This window comes from Colletotrichum orchidophilum (assembly GCF_001831195.1).
Source record: "Colletotrichum orchidophilum strain IMI 309357 chromosome Unknown Scaffold_23.1, whole genome shotgun sequence".
Lineage (NCBI taxonomy): Eukaryota > Fungi > Ascomycota > Sordariomycetes > Glomerellales > Glomerellaceae > Colletotrichum > Colletotrichum orchidophilum.
Genome location: NW_019172979.1, coordinates 250,963 through 278,067, shown reverse-complemented (window position 1 = coordinate 278,067; position 27,105 = coordinate 250,963). Strand labels below are relative to the sequence as shown.

At 54.5% G+C, this 27,105-nt stretch overlaps 11 protein-coding genes across 11 annotated transcripts; 3 read left to right on the top strand and 8 right to left on the bottom strand.

Moving 5' to 3' along the window:
• Positions 1 to 257: 257 nt before the first annotated feature.
• Positions 258 to 1,044, bottom strand: CORC01_03790 (uncharacterized protein; the record flags this gene model as incomplete). Its single annotated transcript, XM_022615439.1, has 2 exons — positions 258 to 694; positions 771 to 1,044. 2 exons carry the CDS (start codon positions 1,042 to 1,044, stop codon positions 258 to 260), a joined length of 711 nt encoding a protein of 236 aa, XP_022478104.1.
• Positions 1,045 to 1,161: 117 nt separating this feature from the next.
• CORC01_03789 (uncharacterized protein) lies at positions 1,162 to 2,458 on the top strand (the record flags this gene model as incomplete). Its single annotated transcript, XM_022615438.1, has 2 exons — positions 1,162 to 2,058; positions 2,132 to 2,458. The coding sequence occupies 2 exons, from the start codon at positions 1,162 to 1,164 to the stop codon at positions 2,456 to 2,458; spliced, it is 1,224 nt and encodes a 407-aa protein (XP_022478103.1).
• Positions 2,459 to 3,332: 874 nt separating this feature from the next.
• On the top strand, positions 3,333 to 5,021 carry CORC01_03788 (uncharacterized protein; the record flags this gene model as incomplete). The annotated part of the gene is made up of 1 exon (XM_022615437.1): positions 3,333 to 5,021. One exon carries the CDS (start codon positions 3,333 to 3,335, stop codon positions 5,019 to 5,021), a length of 1,689 nt encoding a protein of 562 aa, XP_022478102.1.
• Positions 5,022 to 5,602: 581 nt separating this feature from the next.
• Positions 5,603 to 6,091, bottom strand: CORC01_03787 (CVNH domain-containing protein; the record flags this gene model as incomplete). Its single annotated transcript, XM_022615436.1, has 2 exons — positions 5,603 to 5,805; positions 5,932 to 6,091. The coding sequence occupies 2 exons, from the start codon at positions 6,089 to 6,091 to the stop codon at positions 5,603 to 5,605; spliced, it is 363 nt and encodes a 120-aa protein (XP_022478101.1).
• Positions 6,092 to 7,076: 985 nt separating this feature from the next.
• CORC01_03786 (uncharacterized protein) lies at positions 7,077 to 8,035 on the bottom strand (the record flags this gene model as incomplete). The annotated part of the gene is made up of 2 exons (XM_022615435.1): positions 7,077 to 7,338; positions 7,755 to 8,035. The coding sequence occupies 2 exons, from the start codon at positions 8,033 to 8,035 to the stop codon at positions 7,077 to 7,079; spliced, it is 543 nt and encodes a 180-aa protein (XP_022478100.1).
• Positions 8,036 to 10,543: 2,508 nt separating this feature from the next.
• CORC01_03785 (uncharacterized protein) lies at positions 10,544 to 10,801 on the bottom strand (the record flags this gene model as incomplete). The annotated part of the gene is made up of 1 exon (XM_022615434.1): positions 10,544 to 10,801. The coding sequence occupies one exon, from the start codon at positions 10,799 to 10,801 to the stop codon at positions 10,544 to 10,546; it is 258 nt and encodes an 85-aa protein (XP_022478099.1).
• Positions 10,802 to 11,386: 585 nt separating this feature from the next.
• On the bottom strand, positions 11,387 to 12,919 carry CORC01_03784 (uncharacterized protein; the record flags this gene model as incomplete). Its single annotated transcript, XM_022615433.1, has 2 exons — positions 11,387 to 12,344; positions 12,375 to 12,919. 2 exons carry the CDS (start codon positions 12,917 to 12,919, stop codon positions 11,387 to 11,389), a joined length of 1,503 nt encoding a protein of 500 aa, XP_022478098.1.
• A 1,682-nt stretch (positions 12,920 to 14,601) lies between these two features.
• Positions 14,602 to 16,104, bottom strand: CORC01_03783 (uncharacterized protein; the record flags this gene model as incomplete). Its single annotated transcript, XM_022615432.1, has 1 exon — positions 14,602 to 16,104. One exon carries the CDS (start codon positions 16,102 to 16,104, stop codon positions 14,602 to 14,604), a length of 1,503 nt encoding a protein of 500 aa, XP_022478097.1.
• An 828-nt stretch (positions 16,105 to 16,932) lies between these two features.
• Positions 16,933 to 18,010, bottom strand: CORC01_03782 (alpha-ketoglutarate-dependent 2; the record flags this gene model as incomplete). The annotated part of the gene is made up of 3 exons (XM_022615431.1): positions 16,933 to 17,571; positions 17,635 to 17,835; positions 17,894 to 18,010. The coding sequence occupies 3 exons, from the start codon at positions 18,008 to 18,010 to the stop codon at positions 16,933 to 16,935; spliced, it is 957 nt and encodes a 318-aa protein (XP_022478096.1).
• A 602-nt stretch (positions 18,011 to 18,612) lies between these two features.
• CORC01_03781 (uncharacterized protein) lies at positions 18,613 to 20,249 on the top strand (the record flags this gene model as incomplete). The annotated part of the gene is made up of 2 exons (XM_022615430.1): positions 18,613 to 18,858; positions 18,945 to 20,249. 2 exons carry the CDS (start codon positions 18,613 to 18,615, stop codon positions 20,247 to 20,249), a joined length of 1,551 nt encoding a protein of 516 aa, XP_022478095.1.
• Positions 20,250 to 20,440: 191 nt separating this feature from the next.
• CORC01_03780 (uncharacterized protein) lies at positions 20,441 to 23,600 on the bottom strand (the record flags this gene model as incomplete). The annotated part of the gene is made up of 6 exons (XM_022615429.1): positions 20,441 to 21,393; positions 21,447 to 21,842; positions 21,893 to 22,802; positions 22,909 to 23,233; positions 23,286 to 23,527; positions 23,592 to 23,600. 6 exons carry the CDS (start codon positions 23,598 to 23,600, stop codon positions 20,441 to 20,443), a joined length of 2,835 nt encoding a protein of 944 aa, XP_022478094.1.
• Between the last annotated feature and the right edge of the window lie 3,505 nt (positions 23,601 to 27,105).

Here is a 27,105-nt window from a genome sequence, read left to right as displayed (position 1 = left end):
GTCATGGTTGCATGGGTCATGATACATGCGTCCCTAGGTCGCTCGAGGGCGCCCGGGGGCATTGGGAGAGATACATAGCTTTGCAAAACAGCTTCGCATTTCTCCTTTCAGGCCTATGGTCTTGGATATCTTCAAATGCCTTTTCCCGTATCTTGATGCTCATACATGAACGTCGTTCGTAAACCCCTTCCCCTCCCCCAACCAAATCATGCCCAAAAAAAACGCCTTTCCCGTCACCCTAAACCCGTTGTCGGAAATCAATTCGGCCTCGCTGGCGAAAGTTGACTATAATCCCCCCTCTCCGCACCATTCCTAGCAGCAGCATCGGCAGCTCGCTTCCCCTCGCGCAGCTCGTTGGCCCTCTTGAACACGGCCCAGCCCAGCAGGCCCGACGTACCCAGCAAAAAGCCCCAGACGATGACGCGGTCCTTGTTGCTATCGCGCTGAAAGCACATGGTCTGAACGTCCTCGTCTTTTGCATCGCGGCAGAAGTCGATGCCGCGGCTGAGGCAAAAGGCCTTTGTGCATTGCGAGCAAGAGGAGGAGGCGGCGCGCTTGTGGATGTCGGCAGAGGAGACGTCGCGGCGGGAGGAGGCAGGAGGTACTTTGCCGGGGGGGTCACCGTCTGCGTGTTGGGGGCCTAGGGCGACGATGGTGCTGTTCTTGAAGCAGGTGCATTTGCAGAACGTCGGCGCTGCTTTGGAGGGGTGTTAGTAGGTATGTCTTTGTGCCGGGGGGACTTGGCTGCAGGCATCGCTTGTTTGGCTTACAGTTTGCGCTGACAAGAGCGACCAAGCCGCAAATAAGCAGCAAGAGGATTGATATGCGATTCATCCTGGCGGGTTGGGTCCACTGCCGACCCGACTCTGATTTCTCGCGACGGCGCGGAGCAGTTGAGGTTGTCGCCGTCCTTGGCTCAGGGAGCCCCCAATGGTGACAGACGCACGAGCCACAGCCGGATTGTTGGCGTAACCAACCCACTTGCTGTGGCCATACCACTGTGGCTGAAGCTTCCTCATCTCTGATTCGCCAGCTCACCAGCATCCAAAAAAGTTCAATTGGAGACTTTGAGCTCCCTACCACCATCGCGCTACTGCTTTGCCTCTACCTGAAGGCCAAATCCCCTTTGCCTCAACAACACAGCAAACAGCCACGCCCGCCATGCGTCATGTACCGCGTCTCAGGCAGCCGAGCCTGCTGGCAGCCTCCTCGATCCAGTGCACCTGCGCCGCGCCCGCCATACTCCCCATCTCGGCAACAGCAGCAACAGCAGCATCAGCACGAAGAGCCCTCTCGACGACACCCGCGACGAACAGCAGCCGCGTCCGCAAGGCCCTCTGGAAAGGCGAAGCTCCGGGACCAGAGGACCCTTACGCCGCGGAATCCTCCCAGGCCCTCCGCCAGGCGCAGCTCGAGCGGGAGTTGGCCGACGCCGAGGCCGAGCTGGCCGCCTATGAGGCCGACGCCAAGGAGACGCAGAGGGCGGAAGCGAGGGGCCGCCAGAAGCCCCAGAGCAGGCTCGCGCGCCAGGTGAAGAATAAGCGCGTGTGGGCGCCGACGGAGAAGGAGGTTGAGGAGAAGGGGGATTACGTCCCGGCCAAGACGATTGACGGGCTCGAGGAGATTGGAGGGCTCGAGGGGTGGTGGGAGCAGGAGGGCCGCTGGGGTAAGGAGAGCGAGTACGTCGGCTTCTCGAGCGGCGGCAAGATCGTCGATGCCGATTTGTGCGCTGCGCGCGTCAGGCAGGCTGTCGTTGAGGCGCTCGCTATCTCTGGGTCTGCTGAGCTGCAGGGCCGTTTGACGGCTGCGTGGGCCAGGGGCGACGGAGAAAGCTTCAGCAGGGCGACGGCGCTTGGGTTGAAGGTTGGGGAGAACGGGAGCGTCTCTCTCGAAGGTGACGCCTCGGCGATCGAGGGTGTCGTCGCACCTCTGTTCGAGGCCCCGAATGCGGAGGTTTCGGAGAACGCTGTCGAGCCCGCCAACGCGAAAGCTTTGGTCGAGGCGTGGGGCGAAGCCTGGAAGAGCATTTCCCTTGAGGATGCCCGCTTCAAGTTTGCTGTAAGTCTTTCTCTCACATGCCCGCAGAAGGGGAGTTTCTGTTGGACAGCATCCTAACGCTCGAATCCCACAGGTCCACAAGCGCGTCTTCCAACTGACAGGCCACAACGTCCACGACGCCAAGCTCGCGCAGGTCAACACGGTCGGCGACCTCATCGCCACCATCGTCAAGCCGCCCAAGCCGACAAAGGTCGCAGAGGCCATCGCCCTGCAGGGCGAGCTGCTCGAGCTGCCCAACGTCCGCGTCCGCGACCGCCGTGTTACACCCATCGACAAGGAGGTCGAGGTGGGTCGGTGGAAGGTCATCAGAAGGGAGCTTCAGAAGAGACGTCTGCCCGTTACCGGGCACGAGCATCTCCCCAAGCCGGTGCAGAGGGCATGGATCCAGGGCAAGGTATAAGGAGAGGCGGCGTGGTGACGTGGTGACGTGGGTGGGCGAATGCGAAGGACAAAAAGGGGAGAGAATATGTGTCTGGTATAGAGGAGACTTGTACAGATATTGTACTCTTTGTAACATATGGATTATCAATGATTCTTGCTCTGATAACACCTGGTTCTGCGAGTTTGATCCTGATCTGGAAAATGATGCCAATTTAAACTGCTTTTTGTCGAACCCAAATATGAACCAAAGCACTACCTTATGAAATGATGGTGGTAAAAGCATTCAAGTCGTTCTTCACAAGTAGCTACTCAGGACATGACTGTTTCAGATACCCCTATTCGGTTGACTCCTCGATATCACTCCCGTACATGATGAGCGAGATGAGCTCGCAGTTGCTCCAATCCTCTTCTGGGCCGTTGCTCCTTGAAAGAGATTATAATTCATCTGCGTTGGTTTGAAGCGGCTGCGTGCAGAGCGAGTTCAGGTGACCGACAAACAGACGAGCCTCGATCGGAAAGAGCGCCTTCCTGTGATGTTTTCCTATTCACCCCACCTCTTTCCTCTCGAACATAAACTGCACCTTCCTCCACCCTCACCTCTCTCGGTCTTACCGCCTCTCAGCCTTTCCTTCGCATCCACTCAATTGTACTCTTCACCTTCCCTTCTCCTCACCAATCACCCCCATCCAACCCAGCAAGCCTCCTGCTCTTCTTCTTGCCTTATATTCCCTTACCTCAAGGTACCTGAGGTTACATCTTGTCAGCCAGGTATCTTACAAGTCTTGATCGTCCTTTCCACGTCTTACTCGACTCCCGTCTCGGCGTGAGATCCTTCCAGGTACAGCATCTCGCAGACTCCTTTCAGTGCCGCTGACGAATACAACTTGCGCAGGATGGCGCCACCTCCATACTTTGGGCACTGGCCCGTGTCGGTCAGGTTCAGCAAGTGGCTGGAATGGGCAAAGTCCCAGAAGCTGCCCTCATTCAAAGACTACCCGAGCCTGTCCGAAAAAGTCGATCGCCAGCTAGACCAAGTCTACTGGAAGTTTGAAAGGCAGCTGCCTGCCCCCAGGGACCAGGCATGCTGGGAGCGTCTCCTCCGGGGCAGAGGGTCTGATCGTGGCTTGAAGGCCTTTGGTGAACCCAATGTTGTCGATTGCGAAGTGGCACGGATCGTCAACAATGGTTGTGTGCACGAATTCCTTGTTGTGATTATGGAGAAGATGGGCTGGGATGCGGCCAAATGTTGCGACCCGTCGCTTTCGATCGATCAGAAGAGATCTCGGCCTCCCAAAGGACCTCGTCAGAGGAACAATGCGGACGAGCGCATGGAAGACGACCCGCCTCCCAGGCGGACTACTCCTGACACGCCACTCAACTACGCGGCTGTTTCGGAGCTTATGCTTGAGCAAAAGGCCCTCAAGGAGAAGAGTGCGGCGGCGGCTGCTGCTACTTCTTCCAGTGTTGTAGCTCGCTCAGCAGGAACTGGACGCGGGTCGAATGGAACAGCTAGCTCCTTCTCTTTTGGAGGCCACAAACCCGAGCCAAAGATGTCGATAAAAAGTCCTGCGGTGAACGAGGCCGTTCGCCTGAAATCGAACGAGCGGCCTTCGTTGAGAGAAGAATCAGACATTTCTGGAGGAACCGTGGCCCAGTCGACCCTTCATGGTATGTTTGACAAACTAGTTGAGGTAATGCTCGACGATCCAAGCACAGTGGTTATTAAAGGCAATGGGTCTCTTTCTGGACAAAGACAAACTGGTGGCAGCGTCCAACGAGAAAGCGGTATAGCCGCAACGAGGCCAAATTCGATGTCAGTTATCAGCACAACTCCGATAGGAGGGATGTTCGGGTCTCAACCCCCCGTCTCAAAGCAGCCACCTGCGAAAGTGCCCGTCAGGACCGGAGGAGCTTTGGAGCGACAAGCTCAACGACAACTAAGTGGTCTCTTGAATGGCTCTCTTCCCTCGTATCCCGCGTCGGTTGGAAGGACGAGTGACGAAGAAAGCTCCAGATTGTTGACGCTATCGACCCCGGCGCCGCATGCCTCCTCCAGCAATGCTCAACAACGCAATAGCGCGGCAGCCAAGACAGCGTCTCAAGTGCAGAGACCTGTGGCTGTCCTGCCGGCAGAACATAAGATGGATAGCCAGACGGTCACTGCCTCTACTCAGGGGCACACGACGCAAGTCGAGAGCCTCACGGCTGAGATGACCAAGAAACTCGAGGCGACCATCAATCAGCATCTGTTAGAGGCGATTCGAGGGGTCTACCGCAGCGTCCCCAAGTTACTGGAGCAAAAGATTCGAGACTTGTTGGACGGCACAGAGTACCGCTCTATAAGATTCGCTGTTCTCCGGGAGATTGAAATAGAGACCACAAAGACTGTGAGAGAGGCTGTCATGTCCAAGATGAAAGCCATGGAGGAGATCATTAAGGACACTAAACATCCTGAAAAGATGAAGCCATCAGGGAACACCAAGCGCAAGGCTGACGAGATAGACGCAGAAGGAGGTGACCAAACTCAACAGGCTGCGAAGCGACATCGGAGCGATGGCGACGGTGGTGGATGGACCATATGAACGTCATCGATCGACCGTTCAGAACAAATGGCGGAGATTTGGAATATATCATTTCCAACGGCCAAGTGTAGGATACTGTCAATGATTGATTGTCGGGAAGAGGAATGCGTTGCTAGGAATTAACGGAGTATTGTGGTAAGGGCGTTGATATGGGATGGATATGCTTTGAGGATTACTCATACCCGTCGACACCTCTTTCAAGGAAAGAAAAAAGATTCGTTGGGCATAATTGCTGAGTATACTCGATGTGCTTTCAGGAAAAGCTGAAAAGCTGAAATGTTGACCCAATGAATGCTACGTCCGATACGGTATCTCATCCAAGAGTCCATGGTTTCCTCACAACAAGAGACACAGAACGATTCATTCGGCCCTGGAAAGGGTGAAGTAGCTCAATTGGTGCTACCTAAGGATGCGTGACCGACCTCTGGTTCGGTGGGATACTGATCGGGGTTGGGTCCCCGTCATCACGCGAAAGCAAACGCTTCATGCCAATTCATCATTCCATCCTCCTCACTCGCTCGTGTGTCAAACTCCGTTTTTGATTCGTTTCTGTAAAAAAAAGACGGACCCGTTCGTCAGCTCTACTCAAGTGAGGAACAAGAAATGATAGTAGTGTGGGAAAACAAACAGTCAAAGTGGAAGTGGCCGTCGTTGTTGGACAGGCGCTCGCACAGGTTGACGTCGGCGTCAATGGCCTCGCCGCCAATGTTGAAGAGGCGGGCACGGAGAATGGGCTGGTCACCCTCCAAATCGAAGCGGATGTCCTCGGCGGATTGCGCGAAGCCTATTATTTTGGAAAAAAAGAAAGACGTTAGTGGATTGTGTCAGATGTTGGGGTGAGAGGAGAGATGCTCAAGGAGACGAGCTTAAGGAGACAAGAGGGGAAGGGGGAGAGGAATTCTTGGCTTACCCTGGCCACCCCACTGGAAACGGCCGTCGTCGTTGCCGAGGAAGTCGTTGAGGTTGATCTCGGCGTCGACAAAGTCGCCGTTGCCGTTCTGGAGACGGGCGCGGAGGATGTGGCCGTCGTCGACGCGGGTGTCCTGGGCGGAGAGGTGGAAGTTGGACATCTTGATTGATTGTGTGTGTGTGTGTGTGTGTGAGAGAGAAAAGTGTTTTGGTCTAGAAAAAGAATTTGAGTTTGTTCAAATTGAAGAAAGAGCTGCGGGAGAGTGGGGGATGGGAGAGTGGCTTTATATAGATTATCGTCAGAAAGGGGGAAGAGGGATGACGAGGAGGAGCGGGAAGGAGGAGCAAGCAAGACTGATGGAACCAAAACCCCCCCCCCCTCCCTCGTGGCTGGAACCTTATTCACACACCGAGCAGGAAGCAGGAAAGCTCAAGAGGGGCAAGGGGGGGGATTGGGAGGGGAGTGAGTTTGTGAGTGAGAGGCCTCCATTCGTATTCACTGGGGAACTCTGATTGTTACAGACACGTGGAGGTGGGAAAACAGCGGTCTTGGGGAACGGGTTTTTGGCGACGGAGGTTTTCCTTGGCCGGGGCCGCGTTCACGCCCTGCTTGTAGCTTCATGCTCTTGCCTACCAAAAACCCCCCATTGGCATACCTATCTGGGGCTTTGCTTGGCCTGTCTGTCTGGCCCTATAGGGAGAAGCTAGCTTGCCTTTTGGAGCGTGATCCATGGGCCAAGTGGACTGGGGATTGCGACTTTTCATTGTTTCGGTTTGCTTCTGCCACTATGTCACACCTTTTGTTCAATGGGAGGAGGTGGTGTGTCCTTGCTACGTAGCTCATGGGGCCAAGAGCCTCCTCCGCCGACAGGGGTCATGGAGCTCCGGGAGAGCTCGTTGGTTGGAGGCTGGCGGAACAGGGGGCAAGGCGAAGGGTGAGGCTAGGCGATGGAGGGGCGGGGGGAGCTTAAGTGGGATGGAGGGGTAGCTTGGTCTTCATGTCACGGCGATGCCGGGTAGCTAGTTTGTCTGCGCAGAGAGAGAGAGAGAGAGAGACAGAGAGGTAGAGTTTGCGTATGGCTGTACGGTATCTCTTGTCTGATGATTTCAGGACGTAGAAACTAGGTAGGTAGCTGCTCCATTCCTCTAATACACTCCCCACGCCACGCCCGCCGAGTCTACTGATGCTCTTTCAAGAGACCGCGCCGGCACCCGCGTGCCGAGGACTCGCGATGGGGGCCGCTTGGCGTACATGAGGACACGCCTCTCCTGCAGGGTGCGATTGGGACGCCGGACACGCTTGGATACGGGGACGACTGAGAGGTTCCCGGGGCCGGTCGTGTGAGGTGCAAGGTGTGTGTTGGATGACGCGGCCCTCTCCTTCTTGTCTGCGGGCAGGAGGACGGTTCTCCGGTCTTGGTGTTGGTAAGGGCAGGATGAATGGATGGGAGATGGGAAATATCATGGGCCAGTGTGAATCTTGGGATGGCATGAGGGTTTGTGTGCGGGTGGAAGTGTATGGACAAACACACGGATGGGAGGCAGCCGCGCGCTTGCTTCGGCTGAGGATAGGTGTGGGAGATTCTTGGCAACTTTTCCCTATGAGCCATGGGTTGCCTCTCGCGTGCCGCGTATCCTGAGAATCTGGGTAAAGTAGGTGCCAGTGAAACGAAAGTAAACAAAAGGCCAACATGAAGCATAAGTTGGGTTCGGCATGGACACGCCCGATTCATGCGCGCTGCAGAGCTCCCCCATTGCTTGAAGACAGATAGCTACAGAAGTTGAGTGGAGAAGGAGGAACAGAGCTCATCGTCCGAGACCTACTGAAAGCCAACCCCCCCCCCCTCCTTGGAGTTGCAGAAGAAGCGGGGAGGAGGTCTTGGTCCCTTGCGGGCTGTGATCATGACGCTGGGAGAGTCTGGGACAGCTCCGAGAAGAGCGTTTTGGGGGCCTGCTCTCTCTTCCACCACTGTAACATAAAGAAAGTAAACACGGCACGGACGGAAAGCTTCCTCTCGGACTGTTTGCTCGCTTCCCTTGGCCACGGGAGAGACAGAGAGAAAGGAGTGGAGGCGTCGCGTCGCGGGTTTGGCGATGTCGTCCATTCAGCTGAGGCCTTGTGGCATGAGGTTGCCAAAACTTTCTGGAACCACCTTTTTTTCAATCCATTGGAAACCCCCCCCCCGGTAAAACAGGTCCGGCCTATCAGGGTCTCGGCAGGAACACCACGAGAGAGCTTTTTGGCGGGGATCGGAGGCCGTGGCTTGCGGCAAGGACCGATGCGTTCCGTTCGTGGCATCACCTCATGGGGCGGGCCCAGATCAGGCCCCCTCTCATTCTTTCTCTCACGTTCCTGCTTTCTGCCCGGGGTCCTCGCCCAGGACCTATGCCATTGGCTTGATGGTCCCCGTCCACGCTGGCGGTGTGGCGTCAAGGTGTCGTCGTGAATGTAATCATGTTGTACAGCACCCATTGACTGGTTGTCGAGGGTGATGTGTGGTGTGTTTTGAGTTGAGGTGACGATCTTTGTGGTTGCACAGGAGGCGGCTGCTCTCAGGGGTTTTTGGAGGGGTCCAGTTGTCGAGGGGGGAAAGCCATGGCGGGGCGGGGCGGGGTCCAAATTCATCATAGGAGCGGTCAGAGGTCCGAGGGGTAAGAAGGAGACTGGATTAAGATCAAGAGAGCAAGAGGCATTGCCGCGACGCACCTTGAGTACTTTGAGATGGCCTGATGGCTAACTGGACGAGTCAATCAAGGTTGACATTGTTGGCACCTTGAGGGGTTGAGCAAAATGTATAAAGAGACGCGCACCGCAGGCCAGGATACTTGTCTTTGCTGCGCTGGTAAGACTTGGACACTTCGACCACACGCCGTCACCTGTTGCAATAGTACAGGAAATACGCCGTATCGGGAATACAATCTAAGACCCTGAGATCCATGGGTTCAACAACAACATCACAAGAAGCAAGCGCTAGACATTCGGCGTCTCAAAAGATTTATTGCTCAATGAGTGACTAAACATGCCAATAGGTTCATCAATTTGTTTGAGTGGAACACTATCCGCCGATGCAAACCATCGTCAACCCAGTCGTAACCCGTTTCCCGAATTCAAAACTCATGTCGATGCCGTATCGAGAGAAACCGAAACCGCAATCAAGCAGCGACGTGTATCATAGGTAGTCCGTCAAGGGAAGTGTTTATTTGCAGGAGGAGCAAGAGCAGCCAGAGCCGCAGTTGCCTGGACAGGTTAGCGTCTTGTCACCAATCGGCAGCCGACAACAAGGTTGCGGTGCATGGGGGAGATCAATGTACAGGTAGAAGCGCCGGAGCAGCCGCAGTCACCCTTCATTTTGATGGTTTGTGGTTGGTTTGGGGGGTTTTGAAAAAAAGGTATTGGTTGTATAGTTGACGTGATGGACGTGGATGTTGACGTTGTGGAGATCAGGCCTAAGACGCGGAAAAAGAGAGGTAAGAACCCGCGCACTTATATAGGTATCCAGAGCCTTTCCTAGCAGCCGGGAAGTCACCTAGAGGAGGAGTAGCAGGAGGAGGGGTCAGTCGTCTGATGAGGGTGGCCAGATGGGACCGGATCGGGGCGCCGTCATTGGGCGGGTGCGCCGTTTGTGCAGAAACGCAGTCCAGCCAAGCCAGCGTCCGTGGCTCAGTACTGGCGAGGGGTGCCCAGGTGGGGTTTGCGGTCTTTGTGCGTTGACCGTGGCCAGTCGCCCCCCTTTCTTTCGGGGCTGGAACTTGGCCCGGCATGGATGACCATGGGGGGGTAAGTCGGGTATGTTTTTTTACGCCGCGCGAATCGCCTCGGCCGCCCAAACCAATCCTGGCTGACGGGCCAAAGGCCGCTGCGATGCTTCCCAAATTGTCAACCTTCCCTTATCGAGTGATCGCATCGTTGCCGGATAAGGTTCAGGTGGGTTGCGTCTTTTGTGCGGGAGGCGCTAGGATTCGGCCACTTGTTCCTCAATGCATCGTTTGCAGCTGACCCCGGCACGTCGGGATGGGCAGGGCAGATTCTGGATGATGAGATGAGATTCGTACCTGTGGGCACTGGCACTGACTGGGTGAGGTGTTGGCGAACAAGGTAGGTATCCCGTGGCATCTTCTAGCAGATACTGGTTTCTAGAAGAGGCTGGGAGCCTGATACAGACTGATAGAGGGCGATAACGGTATGACGCCTGATACATAGAAGCCGGTGTCTCGTTCAGGCAGGACCCTGAATCTTTGGCCTGCCGGTTGACGTCGGACACACTCTCGGCGAGGAGGGGTATCCCATCTCTTGCCTGCCCGCAAAAGCTGCCCCAAGCGCAGCGCCAGCGCCAACGCTGATGGAGGGGTGACACTGGTGGAAGGGTGAGGGGTTCCGTGGCTGTGACGTCTGTCTTGTCACTCACTCTGCTGTGTTTGTACATTGTATGTGGCTGTCTCGAATTGCGGCCTTTGTGCGTGAATCTTCACCACTCGCTCTTCGTTGTACCGATGTAGCTGAGACCAGATTGGCATACCTGCTGGCACGGCATGACCCTCGAGGCATTTGTGCCGTTGATTCGAGTCCGAGATAGATGCGCGCATGATCGGGTCAATCTGCGATTGATCATCGGCTACCAGGGCGGTATGACGGAGCAGCAGTGAGGGTCTGGGGTCTTCTCTTCTCTTAGGTTCTTCTTTGCTCGGCCATTCTTCATCACCGCTTCTTCAGCGACTGGCGAGGAGACACCAGTAACACCCCCACCGCTCGGACGGCGACCCCACGGCTCCAACATCCTGGGTGCATTGACCTCCTGCGTAAACTCACTGCTGGACCTGCCCTGTTCCCGGCCCAGCCACTTTTTCCTGTCGACTGGTGCCGCCAGCCGCATCGGAATGTTTTCTTAGTCACGGTGCTAGCGATCGAGGCTCGACCGGCGCCGTTCTCTTTTGCCCCAAGCCATGCGCTCGACGGCGGCGAGTAGGAGGCGAACATCCCAGACCGCTCCGGTCAGGCCCGAGAAGACGGAGAGGAGAGGACCCCTTCCTGAGGTGCTGAGCGAACACGCTTCCGCAGCAGAACGACGTTAGTGACCTATTCAGGAAGCGATCGGCTAATGTCGGAACGGATGACATCGACCCACGTGCATCGGAACTCGGGACGGCGCAAGATAATCCGGTCACATGTTCTTTCGGCGTTAGCGATCAAGTCCGTCACCCCACGCGTGTGCGGGTGGCATCTGTTCTCCTCAATGGAACTGACAGTGCGATGAGACACAAGATGCGCACGAGCAAGTTCAAAAGCAATAGATTGCAATTTGCAGGCTGCCTGATTGTTTTTATCCCAAGCATGGTACTCTGACCTCGCCTTGGTCACTTCCAACACTATGTAACTTGTTTACTGAATACCGAACATCATCATTCCGTATCTAACGTTGCTGACCGGAAGACTTCCTACCCCTGACTCACAGGCGAGATCAAATGAGACCAGAGTCCAAAAGCACACGCCCTCGCCGAACTTGTGGTGACATCAGAGCAGGAATGTCATTCGAGTTCTCCCAAAGAAGTCCAAACATCGACGGGTCAAGGATGATCATCAGTCGAAACGCTGTCCCCGCCCCATGGGCTCTGGCGTCTCTGGAGATGTCATTCCAAACCTTGTCGCTCCCAAAGTGGACAGTGATGACCAGGTTATTGAATCGAAGCTGGTTCTCTTGGTGTGATCCGCAGAGATTTAGAATAAGACTCCTCATACCTGCTAAGTAAGGTTCCTTACTCAGATGCTCCTGGCTGAATGTGCCATCCAAAAAAAGACTGTGCGCTTGAGGAGGCAGAAGGTGTGGGATCCACGAAGCACAGTCGGGAAGTGATTCAGAGCGAAAAGCGCATAGTGCAACCCCGATGCGTAATACCTTCAGGTCAGGCAAGTTTGACAAGCTCTTTAGGAAAGGAGAAATCTCTAAATCAGCGTATGGACCAAAGAACTTGTACACCCCATGACCTGGTATGTGTAGGGATATTTCCTCAACGCCAGGGCAACTACCCGAAATCACGGCGCCCAACTCTTGCTCCAATGGTTGACCGTGGCCATTTGCGCTCTCCATCCGTCCTGCGTCGACGTCAACGTAGAGATGCGTGAGCTTTGGGCATCGGCGCAGGACCTTGCTGAGAGTTAATGCATTCGTCTTTGTGCGCAAAATCATGAGTTTCTTTATTGAAAGAGGTGTTCCATCACCCAGGGTGTCGAGAAAATCCCAGCTGCCAATGTCGTACCTGGAAGTGAACGCCTCAAGAGTCGGATGGGCAAGGAAGAATTGTATCAATTGGAAGTTCTTGCCATAATATCTCGAAATCCGCGTATGTTGACAGCTCGGTCTTAGGAAGAGCGACTTGAGTTTTGGGCAGAATGTTTGCTTCACAGGGTCGCCACCGCGACTGCCGGACTGAACGACAGAGAAAGTTGACATGGCAGAAACCAGCATTTGTCCAAATCCCATCAGTTGCATTTCTAGGAAATCAATTCCAAGCTGTGTCAGGGTTAGCTGAACAACGCTGTTGAACAAGCAGAGCAGCAGGCCCATGATAGACCCCACGACTTTTGGCGATTGCAGCCTGCTACCTGTTGCGGAGTTGACTCTGCATAGTAGCAAGAGCTGACTTTCACAGACGGAGAGCTTGCTTTCGTCAAACACCAAGTTGTGCCAATCGCTGAGAATGAAAGGGGCATTCATGCTGTATGGGTACATGCGAGCGTCCCAGCCTAGACAGAAGTCTACATGGCGAATCAAGCCACGGAGATTTGGGTTTTCGACCAGCGTTCGGACGAGAAATATGAGTCGAAGGAAGTTTCCGGGCACAAACGTGATGCAGTGATATAAATGATGTTGAGCTGACGGGCTGGTTTTCTTGTCCACGAGACAAAGCCTGCGGGCGTCTTGTCCATTCTTGCACCAGTTTACGATCATTCTGACGAGCTCGTTCGGCATGGTTGAGAAAGTAGCGCCCGCCATGACCCTGGGTACGGTGTTGAGTGGCTATCTAGCCGTTGTTGTTATTGTTGTAGTCGGATTGCCAGAGCGCAGAAGGCGAAGAATTCGGAGAGCGGGATAACTAGTTGCTCGAAGTCTCGTCGGAAGATCGTCAATCGATAAGAGCGTGTCTAAAAGGCTGTCGTAGTCGCATAATGTATCGGGATGATAAAAGTTGGATGTCGATGGAGGAGGTCTCGCTGGAGAGCAAATGAAGCAGAAGAAGTAATGGAGGCGGAGAGAGTCGAGGAGGCATGGTTGGGTAGGTAGATAGGGCCGTAGACGGGCCCGGGGAAGCAAGAAAGAAGCATCAGAATATCACCTTCCAATTATGATTGCTGCTTCCACCTCGCTCTGCACCTGATTTAATCACAACTCGCATGGTCTTGCCTGACCACGATGAGGGGCGGAAGGAGTGATGAAACGCAACAACTCGAGAGAAGGAATAGTCCATCGGGACAGAAAGAACACTTGGCATCGTTCCCATCTGCTCATTTCTTTACTTGAGGGAATAGGCTGTTGCTTCTCCGAGTCGAAAGCTGCCGCGTGGGAGGAGGTATTTGGCTGCTTTCGCAACGGACACGTCCAGACATTGGTCAACAAGAATGGCATTGCTCATAATGTTCGAGAGGCCTGATATCATACATCCCCTGACAGCTACCACAATTTTCTGCCCGCGACGGTCACCTGTGATGATGTCGCCTGTGTCCCGGAGTGTCCCGGCGGCGGCGGCACCGGCACCGGTCGACTACCTACGTATCCCACCTCGGCATTCACGCCTGCTTCCACGCAAACCTCGAGCTAGGCCTCAAAGACTCCCTCACATACCACGGCGCAACCTCCCTCGTCCGCGCCGAGCCACCGGCCGACCGCCGCCGCCGTCGCTCTCCTCCGTGGAGGTGGCATCGAATCAAACTTCGACCCCGTAACGCAGCACTTCGGCATCGGCGGCCCGTCCCCCTCCCGCTGTCATGCGATCCCTGACCCAGTTTTTCCAAAGGCTGTGCCCGCACTTTTTATTCATCTACCGCAAACCCTTTCTGCATGGGGTGGTGAATCATCGTCAAAGAAGATACCTGGAGTCTTGGCATTGCAGTGCGTTGGACCTATCTTAACAAAATCCATGACATGATACTGCACCAGTCTTTTATTCCACATCGTTGGCATCGCCTTAAACTATGACCAGGCCATCGCATCTCGGGGAAGCTAAATGGACGAAAAGCCACAGGCCTACTGCGTCACATCTGCGCAGCATATCACGTCTCTGCTGCGCACCGATCGAAGTCAGTACGGGCTTGAACACGCACGCACTATTTGTGTTTGTCTATGGCGCCGTGCAGGCGAGCCGCTCGGTAGAGGTATTCAGAGTCACAGATGAAAGCCAATCTCTGATCCTAAGGCTGGGAAAACTATCGCCAGCATAGAGCCTGTCACGAGAAGTCATGGCCAAAGTATTAGACTGCTAAATACCCGCAAGAGTACACAAGTCGGGCCCTCCCCCTCGGACTCGAGACCTGTTTATCCAGCCTTTATAGCAGTTACCATAGCCATCTATGTTCCCCTACTATCGCCCTTCTGCCAGCTTCTTTTTGCCCGGAGTTTCGTCACGATGCCCCTTGCCAATCATAGCCGTCATTGCTTAGTCGGTGTGGTTTTGAGACAACTCACACATTCATCATCCGCTTCCAGGACTTTCCCCACATTCTCTTGCTGTCGATTCCGGTGCACACACGGACCTTGGCACCAGTTCCGGCGAGTGTGTTATTGGCGACTCTGCTCCACTGCTTCGGCTTGCTGTACTTGCAACCGAAGACGATGGTGTTGAGGCGGGGAAAGTGGTCTGCGCGTCTCTGACAGAGATCTTGGATGATGTTCTTGACAGACTTCACAAACTCCATAACCTCGGGGTTTCTAGGCGAGATTCTCGTGGGACTCATCACCCTCAACATGGAAACATCCACAAAGAGTTTCTCCAACTGCTCAGGGAGCTTTTCGTGAAGATTCAGTTCGCCGAGGTCTCTTGTGTGCGTGATGAAAGATTCCATCTCGATGCGGAGTTCTGTAAGTTTGGTCATCTTGGGGAGGCAGTCGAGGGTGTTGGGCCCTAGGAACTTGTCCTTGAGTCCAAAGAAGCGAATTGACAGAACTTGAAGATGGGGACAATACTTTGGCAAGACCTCATTGATGCTCTCTCCAATTCCCTGATAGTCACCGTCTCCGAGTGTCTCAACTTCAAGATATTGCAACTGCGGGCAATGACGAAGCAGGACGCAGAGGCTCGAAGAAGTGCAGTCGCTTGCCTTCAGCGTGACCTTGGTGAAGGGAAGCTTGAATTTGGAACCAATCTGGTCGAGGATGTTGTTCAACCCGCCCTCGGTTCCGATGAGATGGAACTCGCGGACATGAGCCGAAGATGTGAAGGCCAAGAAGGGGTGATAAGCCTTGTTGAAGACTATCTGGTTCGATTTCTGCAGCCAGATCTTGCTGCAGACATCCAAGCTCACCAGAGACGGAAGGAGCGCTGAATAGTCGAGCGAGTTGGAGTGTGCAGAGGCAGCAAGAGAGAGACCGGCTGCCAAGAAGCGGTCCATGGTGCCCAAGTAGGCATCGGCGAAGAGCGTCAAGTGTTGAGTCTTGTCCAGGAGGAACATCAGCAGGCCGAGTACACACTGAATGTTATCGACAGCCTTGTCGCTGCACGTAGCTCTGCAGAGGACGAGGAGCTGACGGTCGAGCTGGGAAAGATTCGACTCGACCATGGCCGTGTTAGCCCAATCGCGGAAGAGATAAGCATCAGGGCTGTATCTGCTGAATCGAAAACTGTCGAAATGGATGACGACAACACGAACAAACTCTCTGGCGGAAGGGTTCTCGATGAGGTTTCTGGTGAGCGAGGCAAGCTGATGTCCGGACACAATGACAATGCGTCGGTACAGCTCTCGACGAGCAACTGGGTAGATGCGCTTGCTCGTAAGGCAGAGATTACGGACGCTCTGACGACCACGGAGGCCGTTGTCGTGTGCCTCCTTGACGATCATTGAGAGAATCTCATTGGGCATGGTAGAGAGGGTAGGACGATTCATCTTGACGACGTGACGGGGTTTAGCAGGCTTGGAAGCCGGCTTGGGTTTGGCGCGCTTGCCAGCAGTAGCTTTGCGTTTAGCCATGATCGCGGTGGAAGATGAAGCCGAGCAGGCAACTGTTGGGTGCTGTGGTGGTTGCGCTGCCGCCTGTAGCGATGGAGGAGGAAGGGGAGGAGGGTGAAGGGGAAGAGTAGGAGGAGTCCAAGGCGCACCAGATGATGAAAGCCCTCAAGGACAAGGTAAGCGAGGAAACCCACGGTGAAATGTCGAAGAAGGCACGAGGCGACTTTGGGTCCTTCTCTGTTTCGCTTCCGCTCCGGGCCGAGTCTGCTTCCTTCTCCATCGTGATGCCTCAAAAGAGGAGGAAACGCCCTCTTCTACCCACTAAGAGTTCGTTTCCCACGTGATGATGGCGGTGTAGCAGGAAGGAAAGAACTATCCAGAGTCTACGTGTCGATTTCCAGGGCTTCAGGTACTGTCTTCCCGTGCTTTGATCGGGGGTTGTGGTGAGTTGTGATAAGTAAGCGCCGGTGAGACGGAGAACTTGGACTCGAGGCGGGGACATGGTCTGGAAGTATTGAGAAGGATATGGCGAAAGAAAGCCAAGGAATCCTCGAATCAGGAAATCGTTGCTTTGTTGAGATGGAGCAAGCTGTGTTGGATATGGTTGACGTATTGACAAGCTGGCTTGTCGACAACTCTTTGATATCAAGCCCCTTCCAGGTTGTTGATATTCTGGCCGAATCAAAGATACAGAAGAGAGCACATCTGTCCAAAAGTAAGCAAATCCAAAGGAGATATATGACCGACATACTGATTCGAATATAGATCTCGAAGAGCCCCTTCTTCGATTCCTCAAAAGGGAGAGAGATGGCACATATCCTCCGAATTCCTCCATTTCGCCACAAGACCTCACCCAGACAAGCACCGAACAACATCGGCCATGACCTCGCCCGCGAAAGCAAAGTCCCTCTCAACCTTCTCATTCAAACCCCAAGCCTCCTTGCTCCCATCCAGCACAGTCGCCCTCCTCATATCCCTCTTATGGCTTCCGACCACCGGCGTCCCCCGATGGAGAGTACAAGTGTTATCCCACATAACCAGATCGCCCACCTGCTTCCACGGAACCGAAACCACAAACCTGTCCTGCGTGGCATGCCGGTAAAGGTACTCCAGCTTCTCCCTCCCCTCGTCCTCCTCGAGACCTTCAATGTGGTGACAGTGCGACGGCACGAACAGGTTCATCCTCCCGCTCGCTTCATGGAGCTGGGCGACCTTGTGCTTGCTCATCGGATGCTTCCCCGGCTCCAGCTTCGCAAAGAAGTCGGGACATGCCTTCTTTCGGGAATACCAGAACGAATGGCCCGCGACGTAATCCTTGGCCAGGAGTTCGTGCTTCCATTCCTCGGGGAGCTCATCCCACGCCGCCCGCGTATCGGCAAAGTCGGTGTTGCCGCCCGCTTCCAGCGGCGGGATCTCATGGGCCAAGAGGATGGAGTAGCTCGCTCGCTGGGCGTTGAAGCTACTATCGACGTGGAAGAGTGTGTTGCCCTGCTCGAACGTCAGAGATGGTGCTGGACTACTGAATCTGGCATCAGTCCCGGAGAAACACACCTTGCTGATCTGAGCTCGCGGATCTTGAGAGCCGATGACATTTCCATTGGCATCAATGTTGCCCTGGTCTGTCAACTCTGCCAAACTCATCCGCGACGGCGCGCCTGTGTCTTTGCGGCGCTCGAGTTTGCCGAAGCGGCTGGCGAAGGCGACGTGGCGTTCGTCGTCTAGGCCTGTCGCCGGGAACACGAGAACTCCATACTACATCTCAATGATTAGCAATTAGTTTCATTTGGCCGGAGATAGCCGCGGTTCGAACCTTGGTAATAGCAGCTTGGATCTCTTGAAAGACATCTTCCGTCAACCGCTCGGAGAAGTCAACGCCACGGATCTCGGCCGCGAAGGTGGGATGGAGGGGTTCAATGGTGAGTGGCATAGTGCTTCCGATGCTGCCTAGGTTCTGTATGTTTCTCTTCTATTAAAGCGATAGTAAATTCCAAAAGATTTTGGTCTAAGGACCGGTGGGTGAAGGGACAAAGTTCAAGCCAGACAATCAGGTCCCATGTCTTGGCAATGGGATGCCATTCTTAGTCCATCTTAAAAGCACCGATCCAAGCTCATCGACTTCTATCCCCCATTTTAACTTGTCAATACGTAAGATCGACGCAGTCTCAAAGACATTCATCTCACCGCCCCACGAGCTCTTCATCTAACTTGACCTTATCTATAGTTTATCTCTCCTATCGCGAGTCAGACCCTGCATCCCCATATCACTGGCGACGGCTATCGCCAATATAAGCTTTCCTGCAACAGGGCATGTCCCTGTCTACGCAATGTCGCAAACGCTCGATGGGACGACCGAGTTTCGTCTCTAAGTTTCTCGTCTCTTGGGTTCTTCCAAACCAATCCACCCACACTAGCAACCAATCTCACCGTTCACTCTTGAGTCCCAACACCAATCTCGCGGGCCACCACTCAAGTTTCCATCCATCTCTCAGCCTCACATTGCCAACGGGTGATCAACAACCAGATTTCAGTATGCCGTCTCTCCGGCCTCTGTTCAACCCGATCCTGGGCCCAGAGCCCCACAAACCAGACCGGGTTCCCACAGACACCGTGGTGCAGCTCTCAGCAATGGACAGCTCCTGGATGATGCGCATGATGATTATGAGCTGGAGCATGTGCTTCCACGACGTGCTCGACCCGTCCATGCTCCACGCCTCGCTCTCCGAGCTCCTCACCATTGGAAACTGGAGGAAGTTGGGCGGTAGGCCGCGACTAACGGTAAGTCTCGTCATTGCTATACCTCAAACCCCAATCCAATATGTGGTCTGTGAGAGGAAATCGACAAGTAATTAACGACACACCAGAAAGACGGTCAAATCGAGCTTCACATCCCTCAATCCTTCACTCCGTCTCGCCCAGCAGTCCACTTCACAACAGAACCTAACCCATCAAGCGTACAATCTCACCCTCTATCCTCAACCATCCCCTCCCTCTTCTCCCCTCCCAAAACCACCTCTCCAAATCTTCCCCTCATCCTCGACACCCCCTCAACTCTCACCCCCCTGCTCGCCGGCCCCGAAGCACCAAAGACCTTTGCAGACTACACCACCTCAGACAGGCCCCTCCTCTCCCTTCACGTCATAACCTTTTCCGACGCAACCTTTGTCACGATAACCTACCCGCACAGCATCACAGACGGCATGGGCCGCCGCGACCTCGTCGACAACTGGTGCCGCGTCCTCGCAGGCAGGCAAGACGCCGTCGTGCCTCTGGCGGACCCGGCCTTCGATCCCATGTCAAACATCGCAAAGGCAGAGAAGCCGCGCTATGACGAGCCTTTCCTGTGGGAGCACAAGAAGCTCACGGGGTGGGGGAAAGTGCGGTTCACGCTGGGGTTGCTGTGGTACCTCCTCACGAACCGCATCCGCCAGCGAAACATCTTCATTCCCGCCGCGTCGCTCAAGACGCTCCGCGAGCGCGCCGAGGCAGATGTGGCGACCGGGGATGACCAGCAGACGACGGCAACGACGGGACGCCTCAGCGACGGCGACATCCTGACGGCGTACCTCGTCCGCCTAGCCTGCTCCCACATCCCCGCAACAGCCCCCGCCAAACCCATCTCCATCTCCACGGCCCTCGACCTGCGCGGCCGCCTGCACGAGGACGACATGCCCTCTAACGTAGCCCACGTCTCCAACCTCGTGGCGTACAACTGGACCAACACGACGGCTCTGGGGATCCTGCACGGGCCGTTTGGGAAGGCGGTCGCCCTCATCCGCAACTCTGTCAGGTCCCAGCTCACCGACGCGCAAGTGTACGCCTCAACGAGGCTCACCTACAACGCCGTCGCGGAGAATGGGAGCACGAACCAGTTTACTGAGCCCAATGGGTTCGTGGTATCCGTGTCGAATGTGTCCAAGGCGAGGTTTCACGAGGTCATCGACTTTAGTCCTGCCATTGTCGAGTCTCAAAAGGCAGGGGAAGATGAAGAGGACAGGACGACGGCCAGGGGCAAGATTATGTGGCAGTGTAATACACCGCGGATGAGCCTGCTCCCGCCCTGTCTCATCTACATTCAAGGAAAAGACCACGAGGGGAATTACCTGGCGCAGATGTTGGTTTCGGAACGAACATGGCGGATAATAGAGGACGAGATCAGGCGGGTGTAAGGCTCTCCAGACTCTCCTTGTTTTGTCTCACGGGACAAAAGGCTGAGAATACTAGGTGGAGAGAGCATATTCAACGTGAAAAGGGGGAAAATCGTAGTAGGAGATTGCTCGATTTCTGAGCTAAAAAGCAGTATTACTTCGCTAGTATGTCTTTATCCAACAAACACACCAGACGCCGCGCTACATAATAGTTAATATAAAACACGAGGCACCCAAAACGGGGCCTTTTCAAGCTCAACCTCGATCCGGTTCTTGTCATTGAGTTCGGCGCCCTCGTCTGAACACCCGACGACCTTGCGGCAATGCTCCACTTCTTGCTTGCTGACGCCGGCCGGGTCGCGGGGGATCCAAATGACCGGAGTCGGTGACGCCATCTCCGGCGGCCAGTATGCGCGACGGGCGTAATCGGCAGGATAGGTCTCCGTCGGGTCTGGAAGATCGACGGGGATGTTGCGTCGCAGAGTGGAGAAATCGTCAAAAACGCCCGGATGGAGCCATCGGAGGACAAAGTTGGGCTTGATGGACGGGTCCGGGTCGACCCAGTCCATGATGTAGCCGATCGGGCCTGCCAGACCCCATTTCTCGGCGGAAGCCTGCATCTTTTTGGTAATGGCGCCGGCAGACCAGTCCTGGACTGACGCCATGAAGCCGCTGGCGCCTTCGACACCTCGAGTTCCGTTAACCTCGTGTGTCGGACCTTCGTTCTCTTCGCCAGGGTCGAAGAAGTCTGGGTATGCCGCGGTGATGTCAGCATCGGTGAGGAAGTCATCCTTGGGGGAGTCCATGGCGGGACCGCCATCGAGCTCTTCCATCTCCAGAGCCAGCGCTCGGGGAATGTTGTAGAGAAGCGGGGCAACAGCTTCTCTGAGGGAGATGTGAACCAATGCTGTGAAGACGAGGAAGGCGATCATGAGGACCATGGGAATGTATGCTGAACGCAAAGCGAACAGACCGACGAGACAGATCGTGGCGAGATAGAGACCGACAAGGAGGTGCATTAGAGCGCGTGGATACACGAGGCCACGGGTATCGATGGACGCGTCGCTGACGTAGAGGAGATTGTACTTGTAGACGAGGTACATGCAGTAAAGGCCAGCAGTAGCAAAGCCGAGAACGACGGGCGCGATACAGGAGTAGCTGATGGCTGCTGGGAGTCAGTATCGAGAAACAGTAGGCTAGAAGTACAGCATAGCTTACCAATGACGCCCATGTTTGTGAAAACGGGGAAGACTGCGCCCCAATGCACTGGTCGTTCTCTGGACCAAATCCTGAATAGTCCACGAGGGTTATCGAACCCCTTTGCCATTATATGATGACGGAAAATATCGAATGCCCGCAGTAAAGAGGCAGCGCCGACAGCGAGGCACTGGATAAGGATGTAGGAGATGTAAAAGTTGGAGGCCTTGGGTAGGTTGTCCGCCAGCAGGTCCTTGGCTGAAAGAGGGTCTTTCAGCACTTGTGTCAGAGCCGCCGATGCAGCGGATGTAAGAGTCGTGATTAGGAAGACCTGAACCACTTGGAACGCGAAGTAGGCATGTTGTACAAAGAGTTCGACCAGGGAGAGCGAGGGGACGCCTGCAAGCCTGGCACAGCCTTTCCACGAGTCAGTAGGATGATTAACGGAACGTACACATATCTCTTACCTCGCAACATCCACGGCACGATGGCCATGAGGAACGACAATGCCAACGCGGGCAGTAGACCACTGATGATGCCAGTGACAGGGTCGGGCAGCTTACTAATCCATGCCAGGAAGGGGAATGTTTCTGACAGGAACTTGATGTTGGAGATGGCACCAACAATTGCTGATGGAATAGACCAGAACACGATGGCGGCCGTGATGAATGCGCGCATCAAGAAGTCTCTGGTGATTCGTTCAAACCACTGCATCCGAAGGGAGCTCCATACCACTTCGTCGGGTCGGATACCGATATACCGCGGCGACATGTGCAACGGCCGATTGTGAGCCAGCGTCTGAAACGCGCGCTCGGCATCAGCCTGGGAGGAGAACTCGACGAAAGCAGTAGGTAGCCGACGGCCTTCGCCTTTGAGAAAGCCTCGGCGCAGCTTGTTGATCTGGTGTGTGAGTGCCTTGATACGCAAGCGAGTCCACTTGATCGTGTCGACTCGGCGGAAGAAGTTGGCCAAGGGCCGGTGGTAGGGGCGCTCGCTGGCCCCGATCCATTGTGCGGCGACGGAGCCGTTAACGTCGGGCAGGGCGGTGTTCTGCTGATGCGGGTACCCTTTCTCGGGGTCGTCGGACCGTTCAGAGCTTCCGCTTGATGACGGACTCGGGACTGTCTCGGGGAGAGCGGCGGGAATCGCTTTTAGCTGTTTGTTCCTTCGTTTGTTGGCCATTTTGATCAGGCGAATCTCTGCCTTTTCCAATCGCAACGCAGTCTCGTCTCGCTCCTTGACCAGCCTCTCCAAGTCGCTCGTGTCTCGAGGAATCCAGACGTTTTTGACAGTGTCGCCAAACAACTTTCGCATGCGTGCGGCATCTTGGTATTTTGGTGGAACGCAGCCGAACATGACCGTCCGAGAGGACAGGCGCTTGGAGTAGTAGGGAGACAGTAGGTAGGCATGCCGAAGGTTGATGTAGTAAATGCATTCACGGTAGATCGTGAAGAGGATAAATCCCATGGGATTGTCAGTTTACCAGAAGGGTCGTGTAAGATAAGGGGTGCCTACCAAAGAAGGCCCACGCGATCACTGCGTGGGCGTAGAGTATCTTGGAGTTCTGGACATTACCAATGGTGATGCGGTCCAGTTGCGAAAGCCCGCCAGTGCCGCAGGCATGGATGGTCATCAATGTCGGCCATGTTATGCAGATACCAACGAAGCAGATCATCGTAAGAATCCTCAGATAGCGGAGGAAGAGGAAGGCATCTAGCGAGGAGCGGTTCAGGATGTCTGTGTCCGGAACCGTCCAGAACGGCTTCACCCAGTCGAGCCATCCTTTCGGAAGCGGCACGCTTTGCTCGCTGTCATGGAATCAGCAGGGTAGACATTGTGAGGATGTTGCGGACGACATACTGGGAGAAGAAGTCTCTGAGGATAGTGCGCGGGGAGTAAACGCGGAGGCTCCTCCGCCGCAACGTCCAGAAGATGAGCAGGCACACGATGGTGTAGATGAGCACGGGGATGAATGTGCTGACGAGCGACATCAACGAAGACGAGTCAGAACCCAACTTGAGTTTGCTGACGGTTCCGCCCCCCGTCGAGTTATCACGAGCGGAACCTACTCGGTCATCGCCATTGCCACCGCCATTGAGCGACTACTCAGAGTTAGTTAGGAGGAGGCCTCACGAGACGGGGCAGTTCGTTGGGAGAATATCTTACGATTCCCATGGCAGCTGAAACTGCACAACATGTCTTGCACAATGCACACGATCCCTTGATTGTAGCCGGCTGAAGGCGGACGTCGTGGGATTGATATTGGAGGATACAGGGTGAACCGGCGTGATGCCGACTTGTCAGTGTCAGACGATAGTTCTAGGCCTGGGGACGTCGTCTCGTTAAAACCTGCACCCGGCAGAGAAAGATGTCTGACCCCCCGCGGATTTGCAGACTTAGCGCTGCGGGCGATCAATTAGATCATTGACGGGGGCTGGCCGTTTTGCCGTTGGGCTGGCGTGGGCTGCTTGGGATGGGGGATGGGGGGATGGGCCGCCTATTGCTGGCCTGCAAGCCCGGTAGGGATTGGCGTGGCTCTTTTGCGATGCTGATCCCCAATACCAAGACTCGCCTCGGGACGACTGATCGCGCAGACCGACAGTTTTGTCAAGCCGTCAACCCCCCGTCGGAATGGCTGGAGATATTGAACTGTCGACCGATGATTGGCAAGTTTGGACGAGGGCCTGAGAGACGCGATGACATTGACAGCTCAGGCAGCGGGACGACAAAGAAGAAAACGTGCGCCCGAAAGGGGACTGGTCCCCTGGCGGCCCCACCTAACGTTCAAATGGAAGGGCCAGCGTGGGTCCAGAGTAGTCCAGACCCACCCATGGCAGCTTCCGTTGCCACCAGCCATTGGCTGCCTCCCAAGATTACACCCCCTCATGGCTGTGATTGGACGACGGGACCAACGCTAACGGTGATTGGCTTTCTGGCCAGGAGAAACATTTCCCCACGGTCCCGGATAGGTAACGGGACAGGGGCAATACTGACGGCTGACGGCATCTATTGATTACCAAATCCTCCTCTTCCCAACCGACGAAACTGCGGCCGAAGTCTGCCGAGAGCGAAGTTAACAACAGCACTGGGAAGCCCTGCCCACATTGTCGGGCAAGACGCAAAATGCAGAGATTTAGTTTAGAAGGGGAAAAAAAACCAACTTTCAGCCCCCATGCATCCTCGGAGGTTACAACTCAGCCCACTACGGCTGAACTCTATTTTCTCGCCAGCGGTCCAGCACGCGCAAATGCGGAGCTGGCTCCGATTCCCTCGACGGAAAAGGGCACTGATCGACGATATCTTCTTTCAACGCTCAGCTGAACTCATTCTCAATCATCCATGCCATTCGCCTGAACACCGCAGATGAGATCGACCTAACGGCCGCTCGGTCCACCTCATTCTTGAGCCGCCAGCCTCAAGTTGCGCACCACGAGTCAGTATCTGTCAGCTCGGTCTGGCCTTCGCAATGATCTACCCGACCTTCTCGTTCTGCAAGTGATTGGCGTCGTCCTATATGCAAGGGAGAGATATCTCCAGGCTGGGCAGGCAATCCGACGATACCACGTGATACTGTCTTGTCAGGATGAAGCGTTGAAGTCTGACAGACCAGGAAACATGGCATGGAGTTGCCGCTCAGTCATCGGGGCCCCACGGTTAGACTGACGAACTCGGTTGGTTTCTGGGCCATTCCAACTAGCACCGCGGAACCCACCCGGCATTTCTCATCGGTAATGTCTCGCAACCGTGATCAAGGGGGGTTGATATCATGGCAATATTCCAACTTGTTCATTGGGGCGGAGAATGTTCATGGGCCGTGGCCTCGGCTGCCCTATCCGCAAATCACGAAATGGAAACGCATCTCCCCCGCAGAGCAACGTTGCTGGATAACTCTGAAATGAGAATATCTCACCCTGTATTCCTGTATGTCAGGGAGACATGTTCTCGAGAAGAGCTGGTATTTTGATGATTACAGGAGGTGGCTTGTCCAATAGGAGCAATCGGAAGACCGAAGCATACCGAAGCAAATAGACATCACGCCTTCTGCCGGCATTTGAAGAGCCATTCACTCCTCGTCTCTCCAAGAGGCCCGATAGAAGAGTATGCAGGAACACGCGGCTGCCTCTATTCAAAGCCATATCTCGTTCACCCATGTCACTAGGTAGTCTCATCCAATGAAGAAGCTAGACTTCTTCTTCGGGTTGTTCTACAGGTTCCAGGGTGGTATCCGCATCCCTCAAAACCCAGGCTCAACAATCGCCCATTTTGTCCAATAGTTGACTTCAAGTGTTCTTCCGGTTCATGGCGCGATGTCACGCATCAAATAACCGAATGAGGACTTTTTAGGTGTCGACTCGCAGAAACGGAATGTGGATTTTTGTGCAATCTTGAAAGTACTCTCTCAAAGCCTGCAATTGCTCGTTAAGTATTGCATTATCATCCCAAGCAACCTCAGAAGAGGAGGAACGCAGAGTTACAGCCCCCTATGCCGAGTTTTAGTCACCTAGTGCCTTAGAAGAAGAACATAAGACGAAAAGAGAGCAAATCGGCGATTACAAATCATCCATGCATTCACTCATGGCTAAGAGTGAACATCGAAGAGTACTTCATTGCTTGTTTCAAGTCAAGGAAATTTCAGTCTGCTCCTGGTACAAGGGGTAGTGTGATCTACCCATAGCCCGACTCCCTTGAATGGTCTAGTTTACTGCCGTGAGTGCAAAAGCCTGGATAATAGTACTTCCTTCACCATTGAAAACCCACCCGGGGCCGAGGTTCTGCTCAGTGCTGGGTGCTAAGGTACCTTCACTGAGGCCCGCAGCGGAAAGTGCCAGTGACCGCATGCCAGACTCATTAGATGGGAGGGGAAGTCTATGAGACCGCCTCTCGCGTTGCCAGGTTGAAAGGCCGGTTAGCGGTCCGTAGATTGGAGTTCTACATTTGTTCTAGTATTTTGAGACGACCTATTCTTAGTACCTCAAGGAGGAAGCACATCTTCAAAATGAAGATGGAGAGGTATGGGCTTACGATTTGCACAGGACTTGAAGAATCAAGGCATCATTCTTTCATCATTGCTTCGTTCCCTCTTTCTAATTATAGAGAGCCTTGAACAGAGCCTAATCCTCTGCATTATAGTACAGCCAGTCAGGTTTTACGTATCGTTTGATTGGCAGATCTTGTGCAGTGAGGGAGCAGCTCCCTTAGCCAGTAGACGTCGCGCTCCGGTGATTTGGATTTTAGCACACAGATAATTGAGGCCAAAACGACAGCTCTACACCCTCCGTCGACAAAAATGAGGCTTTCCGCCACGTCATTTGGGGTTTATTGCCCGGAATCTGCGTGCGCCTCACCATTCATCCAGATTCAGCTCTTTGCAGCCTAAACTCTCTGTCAACATCTGTGATGACGGCCTCATTAACGTCGGGGTTATCTTATGCTTTGTATATTCCCCACGGAGTAATCACCTTGAAGCAAAACAGCCTTACTGTAAGTAATGGTGCCGGAAGCATAGCCCCGTTCTCGTGCCTGGTCGATGTATTTTTACTTCATTCAACTCAGACTACAACTACCTTAATCTAAATACTGCACAAGTAGCCATTGACGGCATTTAAAGATTGGTGGCTGCCCCTTGAGGCTTCATTCGCCTCATCGTCAATAAATGCCTCACCAAGTTCGCAACTGATGC